At 31.3% G+C, this 18,062-nt stretch overlaps 1 protein-coding gene across 1 annotated transcript in view; it reads left to right on the plus strand.

Annotated features, from left to right (window-relative positions):
- The window catches only part of LOC143226474 (protein SHQ1 homolog), a 34,312-nt gene extending 22,929 nt beyond the window's left edge, over positions 1-11,383 (plus strand). The window contains exons 10-15 of the mRNA XM_076457491.1: positions 424-524; positions 1,095-1,152; positions 1,292-1,414; positions 4,454-4,574; positions 6,858-6,897; positions 10,818-11,383. Of these exons, the coding sequence (XP_076313606.1) occupies positions 424-524; positions 1,095-1,152; positions 1,292-1,414; positions 4,454-4,574; positions 6,858-6,897; positions 10,818-11,246 (872 nt within the window). The 3' untranslated portion in view covers positions 11,247-11,383. The remainder of the gene's footprint in view (positions 1-423; positions 525-1,094; positions 1,153-1,291; positions 1,415-4,453; positions 4,575-6,857; positions 6,898-10,817) is intronic.
- The last annotated feature ends 6,679 nt before the right edge of the window (positions 11,384-18,062 follow it).

The following is an 18,062-nucleotide window of genomic DNA, read 5'->3' on the forward strand; positions in this document are numbered from 1 at the left end:
TTAAAGTTATATTTTATTAGGACTTTTTTATGACTGTACATTAAAAGATATTACTGTAATTAGAAGGTATTAAAATGATAATTACATCTTACTTGAGTTGAATAAATTTGTTTATTAATACATATATAGGGTGTTTGAAAAGTCACCGTGCACTTATATATTTATTAACAGACGTGTTTCAATGTAGAATACAAGAGGTAAATATGAATGACAATTATAAACAATGTTGAAAGTGACCCCTGTTGGCATCAATACAGGCCTGGAGACTTCTTATTTTGTTTCAAAATGCTGCTATCAGTTGCTGGCTTGAAATAGATTGAATAAAATATGATTACAAAACTGCACAGTGACTTTCCGAACACCCTGTATAATTTCAGTGTATAATTTAGTGTTATGTTTCTTATTTCTCTTAACTTGCATTACATTTACTCAGCAAGGCTACTAAGCAAACCTTGTTTTTAGGTCTTGTGGATATATTGTTTGCTTATGCTTATGATATTCGAACAACAGAAGGTGAACAAACGGTTAGTTTGAGTTACTTGAAATGAACTTGAGTTGTTGTTTAGGTTTATTTTTTCAGTTGTTACATGTCTTGAATTTATTTATTTTTTTTTTTCTTTTAGATTAATGTATGACAGCATTATTATGCAATCTGGCATGTCTCTCTAGATTAATAAGTGACAGAACTATTATTATTTAAATGTATGATGGAAAGTTTATGAATAATTTGGAGTTCTACATTCAGATCAGTTTTAAACATTTATTTATCAGCCAATATTTGATCTCTAAGTTAGATTGAATCTCTGATTGGAATATTTTCTTCCAGTTTTTATTTTCTTCTAAGAGTTATTAAGTATACTCTGTAGATTTCTGTTAAATTTTAAACCTTTATTATTAACTGTAATCATACATTAGTTTTAGCATATCCAGTGGTAATTTTCATGCTATGGTCAAAATTTTTAAGATAATTCAAATTAATTTTACAAAATAAACTAATAAGAAGTAAATTAAAACAGTTTTAATAACTCCATAACTAACAGACTGAAACTAGTATTTCTTTTTATCTCCAATCTCCATGTGTCTGGTATCACCAGGTAGAGTCAAGCTGGACCATCAGCAAGTTAAGTGCTACTTTGTCGTGGTTGGAGGTGAGTTTCGTTAGTTTAGATAACTAAAATGTAGGACTGGACCTGTTTTAGTTATGCTTTAGCTGTTAATGTAGTTGAGATATTAGTTTAAAAAAAAAATAAAGATATGAATTTTTTCAATAATTTGTTCTCTGTGACTACAGGTATTTACATCATTAAAAGTGTGACCATTACCAGTGTTCGACGTAGCCTTTGTTACCCATTGTTACGTAACTGGAATTTGGCCATGAAGGTGGTTAAAGATACTCAGCAGATTTTAAGCTTAGGTAACTTTTTCTAGTTATTAAAGTTATAAAGAATATTGTCTTAGCAAGTTTTGTCCCATCCTTTGTTTTTTATACATTTATAATTATTATCTTACAGTTTTTAACCATCCATGTTATGAGATTCTTTAAAGTAGTTTAAGGTAGCATATACCTTTTACATAATGTCTAGATTTGGGCTGTTTCATCAGTAAAACATATTTTTATGCTATATGTTTTGTTTAAGAATATACTGATATATGTTCAAAGACATATTCTGGCTCAGTTTGTGTAACATTAGCAATGCCTAATATATATATGAAAAGTCTTATGTTCTTGATAACTCCTACAAACATGACTGAATGTTCCAGACTGATGTGATTTGAAGAACTTGTCTGGACTAAGGAAAACTCTGAAAGTAAAAGGATTCAAAAGATGTAAAATTAATTGCATTGTTGTTGATATTTATAGGGTGTATGTTAACTTAAATGACAACTTCTGATATTTCTACTATTTTGACTTGCAAAGTGATGAAAAAAATATTGGATCACCTGGTTTTTCTCATTTTTTTGGTTTCTGTAACTTATTGTATGTTGTGGAAGTTTCAGAACTAGTGTAAAACAGTTGTGGATATTGTGTAGTGTAAGCTAACTCATATTTCAGTCATCCAAACATATATGTGTAATTTTGTTGACAAACGTATTACAGCACATGATCAACAAATATTTAGCAAATACAGAAATGTTCTCTGAGTAAGAAAAACCTAGATTGAAAAATAATGCCACTAATGTAATAGACAAAGAAGAGGTCACAGTCTGTTTTTTGTTTTAATATTCAGTTGTGCCACTTCTGATTTGGATAACTTAATTGACTTTACTGTGACAGAGTGCACTAGGGACTGAATGTAGGCAGTTCATGATGCCACACTTGAATTAGGGCCTCTTACAGTTCCAATGTGCTTCTTGTTTTCTTCTTTCACCCTTTGTTACTCTCTAACTTTTTAGCAATTTTTGTAAGGATTGTTTGACCAGCATGGTGTGTCAATCCTTCCCCTTCAAAGATAGTCCTTTATCTGAAGCAATAAAATGAAACCCAAGATTTATTTTTGACAAACGCAGAGTGAAATTTCTTCCATGTTTCACATCAACTGCATAGATTGCATGATGGAATGGAGCAGAATCATCCAGGTATCAAAGGGATTTGGAGTTGTTGGCTTTAATTGGGACTCGAGAATATTCATGTACTTGTTGCCATTATCAGAGCCTGTCAGAGGCCCACCTCCATCTGCTAGACATGTGTCTACATATGATCCGATCCTTCTTATTGTTCATAGTTGTGTTCAAACACGTTTGATGAAATCTTCTTTACATCAGTGTTGTGTAAAATGCTTTTGATGAGGGTTGAACGTTGTTTCATATAAGAAGATCTCTCTGCTCTACATTGTTTGAGCTCAGTCAGCATGCACTTTGACTCAGTTAAGTTTAACATAGCAACTTTCTTAGTTGCTATGCCAAGAGACTGGCTGAATCAAGGTGAAACTGGATAGTGAGCTTGGTGACAGTGATCTATAATCATTTTTATGTTGTTTTGAGATTCTGCAGACTCTTCAGAACACAATCAGTAGCTGCTGTGTAAGCTCTTTCTTTCCCTACCATTCTGTTGCTGCACATGGGAAGGTGGTAAGGGTGCTTGACTTTAATCTGAGGGTTGTGGGTTGGAATCCCTGTCACACCAAACATGCTTGCCCTTTCAGCCATGGGGGTGTTTATAATATCACTGTCAATCCCACTATCTTTGGTAAAAGAGTAGCCCAGGAGATGGTGGTGGGTAGAGATGGCTAGTGCAGAGAGCCTTCATGTAGTTTTGCATAAAATTCAAAACATACTATGGCTCTGCTCAGCTGGCATCTTTATATCTCTGTTTTTTGCAATTCACAGTAGATAGGTTTGATTTAATTATTCTAGCAGTTTGTTTTGTTTAAAGTCTCTTTGCTCAAGGAAACAATGACTGCCTTTTTCTGTGGAGTTAACTTACAACTCTTAGCCATGGTGGTGTTACATGTATGTTGTAGCAGATAGGTTTATCAACTGACTCTCAGTAAGACCCTCTATTGTGGCCAAAACACGAATGATATGATAACCAACAGCTTATAAAACTGCTGAAGTAATAACACAGGCCTGCAACTTTTAACTTCATTAAAGTTGTCTTGGTTTCAATAACCTATTTTCTCCAATTTATCTATGCAGATTTCAAAAATATTTTTTTATCACATAAGGATTTTTTTACAGATCAAATTTAGATCAAATCTACAACAAATTCACCACAAATATAACAAAATTTGTTTGGGTCATTTACACAACTTATTGTTGCCCTAGCGATGAATAAGTAATATTGAAAAGAAAAAATAATGTTAAAGTGCATGCATGAACAAATACTGTCCAGAAATGACATCATTTAGTCTGTTAACCATTTATGTACTAGTGGTGTATTTCTCATTGATTCTAGAATAATTGATAAGATGCTCATGTTTTAAAGGGCCTAGAGAAATCTATTGTCAGTGTTTGTCAACATTTTAAGCATAACAAAATGTGACCCAGTTTCAGTGAAAATAATTCACTCATGTAAAAGTACATATGACATTTTGTGAAAAATCTGTACATAATGGAGAAACAATGGATATCATGTTCAGATTCATCTTACAGAAGTTATTGTAGAACATGTAAACATTTCAAGAAAATAAAACTACTACAGGCCTGTGTAATTAGACAGTATTGCATCGTCCATGAAATAAATTATCACCTGCATGCATTACAGCCTTGAAATAGACAATGATTCTAATGAGAAGTGTGAAAAATTGCAATAAATGTTTCCACCACTGTTTCTCAAGAAATGACAAATGTCTGTTTCTTTATCAACCTATGTTTAAAATATTGTGGCATAGAAATACACAGTTAATATAAATTTAAGAATAAAATTTTGCAACATTCTTGTATAAGGTATAATGAATAGATACAAATTTATTTGTGTATTTTATCAAACTATTTTGACACTCTCTCTCTGTAGGACGAAACTTTGTTTTAAAGTGTTTGTTGAAGATCCATGAAACCCTGAATGACAGTGACTCTCGATATGTTCTGAATGACTTGTACATAACAGATTATTGTGTTTGGATTCAAAATATCAAGTAAGATCCAGTTTTTCTGAAGCTACATATTTTCATTATGAGTTTATAATTTTTAAGTTACTTGAAAGTTTGTCTTAAGTACAAAACTACAAGGGCATACTTAATAAATTGACTAATTTTAAAAACAAACTTTTGAAATATATAGTTTATTTATATTGAGAAGATGATATATTTTAGTTTGGAAAACAAATCTTGTCTTGAAGTAGGTAATATTGTTCTTGTATGACCTAATTATGAAAATTAACCTTTACTTTGTTGTTTTGTAATTTTTATTTTTCAATTTCTGTGCTGTTAAGTTTGCTTAAATATTATGGCTAATGTAGATTAACAGGGAAGCTTTAGAGATTGATTTAGATTTACAATAAAATATTTAGAAATAATGGATGGAGGAAGGTTCATCTTTTACATTGATTTGAATGAGGTTTGGATCATGAGGAATATTTAGGCTTAAAAATTGTGGCTAAATTACATTTGTATTAACCCTTTTGCAACAGGCTCGGTATAATATACACATTATATATTTGCACACATTAAGTATTTGCACTATAACGTTTGGTACAGTGTGTGTATCTTCACAAAACTTGGTAGGGTTTTAGTAAAGGTTAAAAGTATATTGTTTACAAACAAGTCAGTTTTTTTAATGAATTATTTTTACTAAACATTTGTTTGTGAAAATAGTCTCTTTTGTTAATAGTCTGAATGCAATGATTTAATGTTATTATTAAAAAAACTATTCTTTATTCCAAAAATCTCAAATATTATTTACGTAATCTCTAAAACTTCCTAAATAAATTTCACACGTTTGTTTTCAATAAAACTTTATATTTTATTAATTTTTATACTTTAACTGTGTGGTGTCAGTCACTTAATCAACCTCATAACCATTGTAAAAAAAAAAAAAAAAAGAAATAAATATAAACTGTGCTTTTTTTCATGCTTGAATGACAAAATATTATAACACAAGGATACAAGTGTTTAGTCTTAGTAGCTTAAGTCTCATAATGCTATATATGAACATATATATTTATTATTTTTTATTATACTGACCTTCCAGTCATGCCTAGCTAACATTACACAACTTGCATTGATAGAGTGCACATGTACATGGGTCACATATCCAGTAATATAAAAGTGACCTTTAGTTTTCCTTATGTTTTAGTAGACTAGTATTTTGTAATATAAAGTCACATTTCAATTATTATCCATTATATATACATATATAGATTATCACTATTTAGAAATAAATTATTCAGCTTATTTTTCTGAAAATATAGAACACTAAATGAAGATGTAAAGCAAACAACTATCTCTTCTTGCTATGACCTTTGTACTCGGTTGTAGCTGGACATGGGTTGCTAAGCCTTTTCAAATTTTGCACATGAAAGATATCAAACAAACATTTTCTTAGGTTTTATGTATACAGTTGTTTAACCAAGAAACTATAAATAACTATACCAATACCATAGAATTTCGTTAGAATTTATTAAGCTTAGTGACTAAAATTTTTTTAGATTTTACAAAATATAAAACTTCGATCTGACTAAAGATATAACATACCCTTTTGAAAATGGGGATTGATAGAATGTGGAAGCCTTTTTAAAGATTAAAATAGCTGAGAAAAACACTTTCTAAGCTATTTGTTGGTTATTCACACATCATATACTGTAGTAAGAGTATATAAAGGACAGTTTCAAGAAATGGAAAGAGTTGAATGGGACGACCGTGTTTGATTTGGTATATAAGCTATATTTCGGCAAAATAAAAACATATAATGTTCTTACTTTATATTAGAGCTTGCAAATATTAGTAATTTGAGTTTCTAATTTTACAAACCAATAGACTTAGTATTTTGACATAAATTATCTAATTTTAAAAAGTGCTATATTCAGTATACCACATGACTCGCTAAAATCGTGTTCTTTTAATATTTACTTTTAAATTAAGAAATTAACTGATATATAATATTAAAGTATAAATTATAATCTACAATTTGATTCCAAACTTATTGACATAAAATAGTAGTTCAATAAAATTTTGAATGCAAGTCACAAACGTGATGACATGGTCTTTGAACTCTAACCTGTTGTGAAAGGGTTAAAACTGTGCAGAAGCAGTAAACTAACTCGTGTTAGAATGTAATGCTGGTTGTAAATAAAATAATCCTGGTGGTTACACTTTTGAATAATCTTGAAGCTTGTTGCAACTGAATGTTAAATTAGATTTTTTGTACAGTTGCATGTAAGCAACCATAATGATATTATATGAAATATATTTTTATTCTAGACCCAAACATTTGATGTCTTTAGCTAAAGCCCTTGAAAAGGTAAGCTGTGTTTGTTTATAATCACTGAAAGTTTAACATGTTTATTGAGAAAAGAGTCATGAAGAGAAATCTGATAGTATATATAAAATTGGAACATATTTCAATTTATAAAAGTACATTTTATTGTTCTATCTGTTTTATACTCTCATAGTAAATCTCTTAATAATGAAACGGTAAACTACAGTTAACCAATAACTTTTTAATGATATAATATACTTAACTATATAGCTACCCCACTCATGGTAGTATACCTTGAAATACAGCAAAGCTAGTGATCTTACTATTTTTATTAGTGTGTTTGCTGACTCATCTTTGTGTGTTTTTTTTTTGTTTTTATATACACATTTAAAATATTAAAATTTTAAGTTTACCACAGTAAAGTTTACAATATAGATATTACTGAAAGAAAATCATTTGTTCCTAAATTTTCATTCCAGTGCAAGAGTCAGTGGATAGATTAAAAAGTGGAAGAAATTTCAATGAATTATCTTCAACATTCATCTTCATTCTTTTTGTTTTATTGCACCTCATGCTCTGTTATGAATTAGCTACTCTTTCCCCCCCCCTTCAGTTTGCTCATGCTCTCCTTTAAGTGTTTGAAATATTGCAATTAAATTTTTTTCCCTACAGTTGACAGTTGATTTGGCTAAAAACTACTAAGTATTAATAATTCTTCATTCATTTGATTGGTCTAATTTATTTTGTAAAAGATGCTACTGTGACATAGTTGCCAGAAACTCATATTCAGACAAGAAAACTAATTGCTTCTTTGTTGATATATTAAAAAAAAGGATTGATCAAGATATAGTGAAGCAAGTATATGTGGATATTTTCAATACATCTTAGACAATGACTTATTAACCCTCTAGATATAGGTGGATAAAAGTGGACATGTCGTGATCATTTTAGAATGGCAACTCATGAAGGGGTGGAGAGGATCCTAGTATTTGAGGGGTCCAACCCCAGCACACCACTTTGGCCTTGGGGTGCTCCTTCCTATGGACAGTTGGCTGGTCCTCTGGGACTAGCATCAACTGAGTTACCAGTATTAGACATTCTCAACAGGTGTTGTGCACCTTATTGCTGATGCTGGTGTTTGGGTATAGTGTTCATGAAACCCTAGCATTACTGCTGAGACCTTTGCTTTCAGCTCTGTTTCTTTCCCTTTGTAGAGCTTCATGATGGGTGGGGTCAATGGATACGAAATTTTGGTTCTTTCTCATGGCTTCTCTCACTGTTAAGGTTAAACAGTTCTTGATTGGTAAGAGACCATGATTGGAGGGCTCTAATACTCAGTCTCAATATATATTGATAACATACCTTGATTCCTCATTTTATGCTCACTATCTGAAAAGTTTCTTAGGCAGATGTTGCCATTTTTTTTATTCAAAACATATTAGAATGGTTTGCTGGCTCTCCCAGATCTGCCCAAAAATTAAGATCTTGAGGCATTTTGGTTGAAACATCCAAACTGGGACACACCAAACTCCTCTTGAAGTCCAAGGCTTTAGGGTGTTTATCAATTTAGGTTACTTCTCATGCTACCCTGAATACATATGAAGTAGTTGTTGCTAAGAGGAATCTTCTTAACATCCCTGAGTCAGAGATTCTTGCCAGTCTATCCAGTTCAGGAGTTTTGGCTATGAAACATATCTCCACTTCCAAAGATGGGGTACTTTGGGCTACTGGCCTTCTCATTTTAATGTTCACTTCATCCTTATATTTCTAACCCTCTATGGTGTCACTATAAGAAGAGTGGCTCTTTCTGCTGTACTCATGGTGGTGGTAAAAACCATAAGTCTCACTGCATCAACTGTGATGGCTCTCACCCTTCCTGTTCTTGACCTAAGTGGATTGAGGGGGGAAAAAAAAGTATAGTCCTGGACTTTTGACAACAAGTCCTATTGTGAGGCATGAAATTTGTGTCTCCATGTTGACAGAGACATACACTGATGCCCCCCACTCTACAACCTCAGTGAATTTGCAGACCAACCTATCTGCATCTTTTTTTTTTAATCTTATGTTGAAAGTTTCTTGCGCTATGTGAAAAAGGGAGTTGACAGGTCCACATCAATTCCTGTCTCTGTCCTTACCTCTGTTTCTGATGCTGCTTGGGTCCTAAGGTGCAAAACCATTACATGGTCATACCCACAGTCACTAGACTTATCATTTTCTGATGTAGAGCTTCCCACTCAACCTTGGGCAGAAACCATGTAGGTCAACAGACCTGTTTTCTAAATAGAATTGGCATGGTTGCAAACCAAATGGCTGTCTGTCCTCATCCCGTACTAAATTACAATAGTCATACTGATTACAGTGGAACTTTTGAGGCTTACATTCCAACTTTGATGACATTAAGGCTCAGACTGATTTATACCATCCAGTTTGTCTCTTCTTACAGGGAACTTTCCTCCACCTTGCCAATGCTTGTCACCCTTAGGGAGTTTCCCCTTCATAGGAAAGACAGGTTGTGATGGTCAAACCCAGGATGGTGTGACTTTGCTGGTTGCCTAGCATGTGCCCTTCACATCTGTTTCACTAGCCACTCCACTTCAGGCTGTGGTAAATCATATTTCTTTGTGTTGTACCATCACTATTTGTTCTATCTACTGGTCTGTCTGCAGGAGAGATTTGCAATCAGTTGAACCTAGATGTTCTTTTAGATCAGTTGACATCTCCCATTCTTCTCTTGGGTGAGTTTAATTGAAATAGCCCTCTGGGGCTGTGCCTACATTGATAGAAGAGTTTGTTTTATAGAGTGTATGCTCTTAGATCATAATCTCTCCCTATTCAATTATGGTACTTTTACTTACTTTTGTGAACCTAGTCAGTCTTTTACTACTATAGATCTATCTATCTACCCACCCTCGATCTATTCTCGTTTTTCTTGGAGTGTGTAGAGTGATCCTTGTGGCAGTAATAAGTTTTCCATCATCATTCCTGAAACTGGCCGTGGTCATTGCCACCTGACATGTGTGCCATAGTGGAAGTTGGACTAGGCCGATTGGATCTCTTTCATCTCACTATCATAAGAATTATATGATATGTATAGTTGACGACGATTAATTAGTGACAGTTGTAGCATGAGAACGACTTGATAAGATTGTTGAAGGGCTTGTTGTCAGTATATTGAATTTAATTCTTTAAACAAAGAATTTTAAGAGATGTTACTGCTGTTACTTTTAATGTCCTTCAGAAATGAATGACAACTTTTAATATTTATTAGTTTATATAAAAGGAATATGTTTTTGTACTGTAACTGAAGCATTGGCATCAACTGACTTTTTAAGTTTTCAGTATACATGTAATGTTAACCTGGATTATTACTGAGCACTGAATTTCAGTGACTTTGCTACTAAATTTTAATATATAGCTTATGTCTGATAGATATGAATTAAATGTAAGTATTACTAACTGATTTTAAAGGTTTTAATAAATAGGTATTAAAATTGGCTATGTTGGTAAACTTTAGTAATTGAGTATTAAAAGATCACTACCTTTGTAAATCTGAATAACCAATTGTTAATGTTGATTGACTATAAATCCTGACAGACTGGCTTGCTGGTTTTCCATGTTTCCCAGTTCTTCTGAGTGATGGGTAGAAATAAATAATTGTTGTTACAATGAATAAATAATAGTTATTAATCCTTACTCTATTTATGATTTGTAAACGACTTAAAAAATTATTAATGATTACACAACACCAACTTATAATTTATTTCACACCATAACAGTTGTACATGATGAGGTTTGGTACTGGGTAAAAGTCTTTCTCATCATTGTATATGACAGATGTAGGGTGGTATACATTCTTGACTAGTTTCATTCATGAATTCTTAGAAATAAGTACAAAAGATGTAAAAACAATGCACACCTTAAAAGTAATAAACATAATGTACATTTGTTGATAAATTTAATAGGTTGAAATAAATAAAGGAGATGTAAATCTGGATCTTGAAGAACTGGAAGCAGCTGCAAGACTGGCACTTTTGGAAAAAGAAGAAAATGTTGATATTCCCAAAACTGACACATTGGGATCATGTAAATCTAATTCTGTGGCTTTGGTTGGTGAGCAGTTGGATAACCTAAAATTGAGTGAGGAACCCAGTAAGAATTCCTCTGACCAGTCTGATGAAGATTCTGCTACGGACTCTGATGACAGCAGTGGAAGTGTTGGAACATTTACTTCTTGTTCTTCTTGCATATCTTCATCTTCAAACAGTGGTGCTTATTCTAGTGCTTTTAGTGATGATGAATGGCTCTCAGATAGTAATGATGACAGCTCTGATTCTGAAGATAGTAATGAAAATTCCTCACTTCTTCAGAAGAACTGTGAAAGAAAAAGATAACTGATAACATAGCAGAGGTTTTACGTACTAGTTTTACTTTAAATGTTCATAACTTTAGTTTCCTGATTCATTTTACCTCTCATGAGATATTTTGGACCAAACAACTTGATTCAAGAGTTTTTTAAACTTGTTGTATCTATATCCTTAGCTTAAAGAAATGTTATTTAACTCATAGCTACTGAATTTATTTGACATATTGAGTTGCTTGATAAAATGACTAATTGTTTTTAACAGCTCTTTAGGTTACTTGTTTTGCATGATGATCAATGATATGCACTTATAATCAATTTATGGGAAAAAAAAACAAAAAACCTAATGAAGATAACTTTTTCATGCAAAATATTTTTTGTAAATAAAATACCATTTTTACTACACAAAATATTTGTGATAACTTGTAAATTTAAAGTGATTAGAAGCCTTCCTAGAGTCACAGTTGTTTATCTTTTGTCATTTATGACTTGTAGTCTTTAAGACTACTAATTTTTTGAAATAACAGTTAATTCCTGTAATATTTTTAAACACTATGACCAATAAGAACTTAAGTGTGTCATGAAATATGTTATTTTTGTCATTATGTTTAAAAGAATGTAATTTTTACTCGCTTACTCTAAGAGTAACAAAAATTATCATGGAAGCTAAAAGGTATTTCTTGCTTTTCTTCTTATAGAGAAGAAAGAAACTGAAACTGTATTAACTATAGAAATTTCAAACAAGTTTCTTTCTGATGCCAGGATGGCTCTTTTTATTTAATCCCATCATATATTTTTACATAAATTTGTTTCTATTACTATTTAACAAATATTTGAATAATTACAAACGTGTGTTACTTTGATGCAGACTTTTAGCCTTGTATTAACATATTTATATAATTACAAACCATTATTTTCACAAACGTATGGCTGTTGTAATTAACTACTACACTTTTATATAATTAAAAATATTATTTTTTGAAATGAACTTTTGTTCCTTGTTAATTGAAAGACATTTCATGAACTTGCATGGTAATTTTTGATACCAGGGTATTAATTTTTTCATTGATTCTATAAAATTTACTATTATATCTTGTAAAAAAACAACAAAAAAACATCTAGTCCTCAAAAAATGGAGAATGTGTAATTCTCACTTGAGTACATTATTATCTGTTTTAGGCCCTAATCTTTTTAAAATTAGACACCCTCAATTCTTTCTAGACTAAATGTGTACTAAATTACACAATAACTGTTAGTCTAAAAGAATTAAATATTCACTTCTAGGAATAATAGAAACTGTTATGAAAGCAAAGAATACTTCTTGCTCTTCTACTTGTAATAGATTCATACAGAGAAGAAAGATCTGTCAAACTTTTCAGATGGAACTATCGCAATAAGTTGTGAATAACTTTTATTACTTTATCAGTTTAATACTATACCATTATAAATCGAATTTTGTGAAATCTGTGTAGAATGATCTTTATGTATATTGTGAAAGTAAATATATTTTATGTAGCTGTGACATGTTGAATACTTAATGTCAAATTATTCTGAAGAATATGATCATATTGGAAATTATAAATTTATAACTATTAATAATATATGACAAAATAATATACAAATATGTTAGTTTCACATGATAAAAAAACTCTTTAGATACAGTAAAGGAAAAGCCACAGATTTCTGAATCTCTAAAGATTTAAGCTGAAATCTTTTAAGTTGGTAAAAACAGAACCAGTGAAGTGTACATAGGCCTTGCTGGCATTACATTTGTTTTTTCAGTTTAAAAATACGAGCAACCATTATTTTCCACCTTGCCTCTGATTAAGAAAAATAAAGTCTTGAAATATTTCTTTATGATGGCAACTCCTTGTAAATGTGGAAAACAAATGTGAATTAATTCTTATATGATTATTAAATTCATGGCATTACATATACAACAGAAAAAGGAATAAATACTGGTTCAAATATCATTACTGCAAAATGAAAATAGACAAATTGTGGTACTTCTGTGTATGCTAATAGTATGAGCAGCAAATTTTGGTGTTTATTGCCAAACAAAAGTTGATTTGTGAGACACATACTAGAAAACTATGAAATAGGTATTGCATACAGTTTGCATATAAAGTGATAAATGTTCAAGACAGTGAGAGAAAACCTTCATTTTGGATTTTTTGTTTTAAATTTCATTAAAAGGGAAAATTATTTCAGTTGGTTTTCACTTAAATATTATCTTTGAATTAATTATTTTAAAACATAATTTGTATTTAAAGACCTATGTTTTAAGAATAAGGATATTTTAAAATGCTTAAGCTAAATCTATTTCAAATTTGAAAACAGGTAAATGTTAACATTTTAAAAGTTTTAACTGTGAATATAACTGTGTGCTGAGTGTAACATCAAATCACTTGAGAAAAACATATCTGTATATCTTCATGCATTTAATATATTTTTATACAAAGTACTGTATATAACCAAACATTTAGTTAAAACTACACTGGCAAAAAAGATATCAGAATTAAATAATAGGTTGAACAACTCCCAAGTGTTTTTGTTTTTATTTCAAGAAGGATGACATTTCAACTACCTCTCTTTGTCAGATTGTATGGCTTACAATAAAGGTGCATGCACAAAATTAAAAGAAATTGTGTGCATACATAAAACAGCATTACTTTCAACATAAGACAGTCCTTTACATGTACCCTGTATCATTCATAAAAATATTTAGTTTATACTTTAAGACAGTCCACCGACTTGGTGATTTGAGCACAAGAACATCAGAACCAGGAGACACCTATTGAGAAACATTTCACTATCAACAATACAGTTGAGAACTTTATTATTAGTACTCCAACACATTCAACAACAAACAAAAATGGAGAAAAAATTAGTCTACAATGTGAGTGCCCTTCAACCAGCTGGTTTAAGTTAATACTTTTCTTTCCTATAGAACTTGAATTTGTTTTATCTTTTCATGGCTTGTAATTTTGTACAGAATTTTTACACTGAGAAGAAACAGTTTGCATAATCTATAATTTATCTGTACTGGCATTTTGTGCAAGGCATTAGCATGAAAACTTGTATGAAATAAATGACAAACTGACACATATGGATGGAAACGTTTTTAAGTTTTATTTTGCACAATGTTTCATACAAATCCTGGTCACATTAAAATTAGGCTAAAAAAGAATCAGTATGTAGCATGGTAACAAAAACATTGTTTGATAAAATATTTATTTTTTGTTAAAAAATATTAAAATTAGCAAAAAATAGAAATGAAGTAGTTAAAGCAATTGAAATTGGATATATACATCAGTATGGGAAGAATTCACTTAGGTAAGATATAAGGAGGTATAATAAGTAAACAATAAGTAAGACACATCTAAAGGTTAATGGAATTTTTTTATTATTATTTCAAACTAAATTTTTAATTAATTCCAAGAGGAGATAGTGTTCATCTGGAAGATAAGGCAATGTTCTAGGCTTTCTTTTTAAGTTTTGTGTTTTTCATACCATTCAGACATTCATGTCAGAGGTACCAATTTTTTTCAGGAGTATTAAAGTACCTGGAAGTCAGTGAAGTCTTTTCTTACAGATATAAAGTTGTCAAAAAAACAGCCACCAAATCTTCAGGCTATTTCTCCAACAGAGAGTTTATGAACTAGGACCAGTTATTGTAGTTTTGTTTGAAATGTGTGGACAGTTGTAATATTTTTCTAGTACAATGGCAAGTTCCAATAGTGGAGAAGTTGTTTTCTTGTACTTTTAAGTTTTAGATTATGGTTACATGAGATTAAAAGGGAAGACAGTCACGAGTAATTTAAAATTGTTCTGTATAATATCTGTTGAGAAGATGGTACTTTAATATTAAGGGGATTCTTTCATTTTGACTTTTATCCTCAGGTTGGATGCAGCTGGTATTTGATACAGTATGTGTTTGTGGGTTTTTTGATGACATGAGCTAGGCAGTTGTTCAAAGAATCCTGCCATCTTGGTGGTTTTGGAGAGAAGGTTTTGATTCTCAGAGCATAAGCTTCTCAATCTTATGAACTGCCCTAGAAAAATGTTAGTCTGAGTAAGCCCAACTATCATTGTCTTTGTAGTATTTTATGACGTGAAAGAGAGTCACCTGAAATGAAGCAGAGGTATTGGAGATTTGGCAAGTGTATCAATGAGCTGGATAAAGTTGAATTGTTCTGTTTAAGCTTTAGTACATGTAACAACACCTAAAATGTAGTCAATATAGCAGGTAAAAAGGTTAGGGAAAATACAAATGACATAGCCTACAAACATATCAGTGAATAAACACTGAAATTTCATGCCCATGGAAACATTTGTGAGTTAATACAGTTAGCAATTGAATTTGAAGATATTTATCGTTAAATCTGTTTCTAATGGTAGACAGAAGGTTTTAGTGGCAGGGGATATAGTGTCCTTTTTGTTCAAAAAATGTCAGAGCTGGCATGGCATAATTAAGAGGAATACCAGTGTACAGTAACTGTACATCTGTAGGGAAGATGCAAGTAAAAGATCTTGTGTGATGAGTCATTGAAGTGGTTTAGAACATCCATTGTGTTTTTAACAGAGAAGAAAAATGACAATCTAAATAGTTAGAAAGCTTAAAACTAAAACTTAAATACCCAGATTTGTGAATCTTGAGTAACAGGAAAAAAATTCCTGTTCTATAGAAATCTATTATGATTAAATGCTGTAAGTTTACTTTCTACAGAGTGAGAGTTATTTTTGACTGAACTCTGTCTGAGCATAAAACAAAAACTTAATCCATAAAAAACAACTTTTACCCATACAATATCATAACACTATGTAACAAAGTTTTTACTTTTTCTTGTTCCTGGGCAGAAAGTGTTATTTCCCAATTAATTATGCCTAAAGTAAATGGAAAAGACCTATTTTTCTTTTCAAACTTTGCTCTTGTGACCTGGGAGCGTATAACGAAAACATGATGGGAGACTATATTTGGGGGCTGATACGTGAAAGTGATTTACGTTACAGTTGCAAATCTCGAAAAACTATTCACTTCTAAACATTTTTGTATAACCTTAGTATAAATACATGTAAATCTTGATTCATGTTGTTTTATTCAGACCTTATGTAAATGAAAATGTGCAAATTTGCCCGTTTTTATATAGAAAATATGTTAATTTCTAAATTTCATTGTCCAGGTCACAAAAGCAAAGTTTGAAGAAAATATGAGCCATTTTCTGTACTTTTACAACATAAGCAATTAAGAAATAACACATACTATCCAGGAACAAAATTTGTGTAACACTGTAATTTATAATTCTGTATAAGCCAGTGAATGAAATTGCTGGAAAGATTTTTCACATCTAACATAATAAATTACCTTAGCAGTAGTGAGCAAAACTGTGTTCAAGTATCATACTGGTGCAAAATATATTTTACCTCAGATTACATTTAGTAAACAATTTTATACAGAGATTTTTGCATATATGAATCCCTGAGCAGAATAGGTTCAACAGTTAATTTACAGCTTTATCATGAACTGCAGTAAGTGGTTCATAATATGAATTTCCCATTTTTTCTTTATTATTAGTTAATATTGTTTTACTAGCCTATAGCAAGAATAGCTGTGAATATTACAATAAAACCTAGGTAATATTACTAAATGTCACTGTGCTTTGTACAGCATAGTTTTACGTTCATTTGACTACCTAGCAAATAACAGCAGCTGTACAAATATCATACTCAATCATTTTATTGTTGTCTGTGGTTTATATGGAGCATAATCTACTACATGCATATGTATATAGCTGGAGACAGGCCATGGATGTAATATAATATTTATATGACAGGCATGACACATGTACCACCACAGTGATTATTAACTTTCTGTTGCATCTGTATTAATGTCAAATATCATTTGTTTACATATAAAGTTTCTGCTCTTTTGAATATGATGCTATTTACAGGGTCTCAGTTTTGTTTTACCACTGCATGATTGATTTTAGCCATGTTACACAAAGGTCTAAAACATCATACAAAAATCTAGATTGTCACTCACAATAGAAATCTTTTAGCTATAGTTTAAGACAGCACCAAGCTTAGTTACAGATAGAGGTCAGCAACAAAAATCTACCATCAGTTAGGGTCATCACAGTGGAAGATAATCATAGAAGTGTCATGACCCATACTCCATCAAAAGGGAGAGGGGAAATGTGCATTAATACAATCAGTTTATAATTGTAATAACACATTTTTGACCTTAAGGAATGTCCAGAATGTCACTCTAAGAGAGAACCTGGCTAACTGCAGCAAAACCTTGACAAGTGGAGAGGAAGGGGGAAATATAACAGCGATAAGAAATGTATACTAATACTTATTAGTATTCATATGCATGCATCTTTACAACTTGAAAAATTGATGTGACTATATATGTATTGGACTTTACCACTTAAAAATTATAAAGCCTTCATGTATACATAGATATAAATACTAGCCAACATGTATTGCATGTTTGAAACTCATGCATTTACAAAATCCAGTCCATGTATACCATTCCAGTATAGTTCAGTATTCCTTCCAATCCAGTGTTTAGACTCCCCATAGAGCTTCTGGGTATAAATATAGTAACTACATATATTTTACATACATACATATATGTGATATGCTGATTATCATGCATCATGGTGACCACACAAGTAGTACTGCTATTAATGATAATATTATGGCAATGATGTAAGAAGCAATAGCAATCCAGTCTGGATAAAACCAACCCAAAGGTTTTCACTGTGTCCTGATACACCAACTACATATTTCACTAAACTATTTCAAATAGGACAGTATTGTTATTATACAGATTTATGTC

This window comes from Tachypleus tridentatus, chromosome 9, assembly GCF_004210375.1.
Source record: "Tachypleus tridentatus isolate NWPU-2018 chromosome 9, ASM421037v1, whole genome shotgun sequence".
Taxonomy (NCBI): Eukaryota; Metazoa; Arthropoda; class Merostomata; order Xiphosura; family Limulidae; genus Tachypleus; species Tachypleus tridentatus.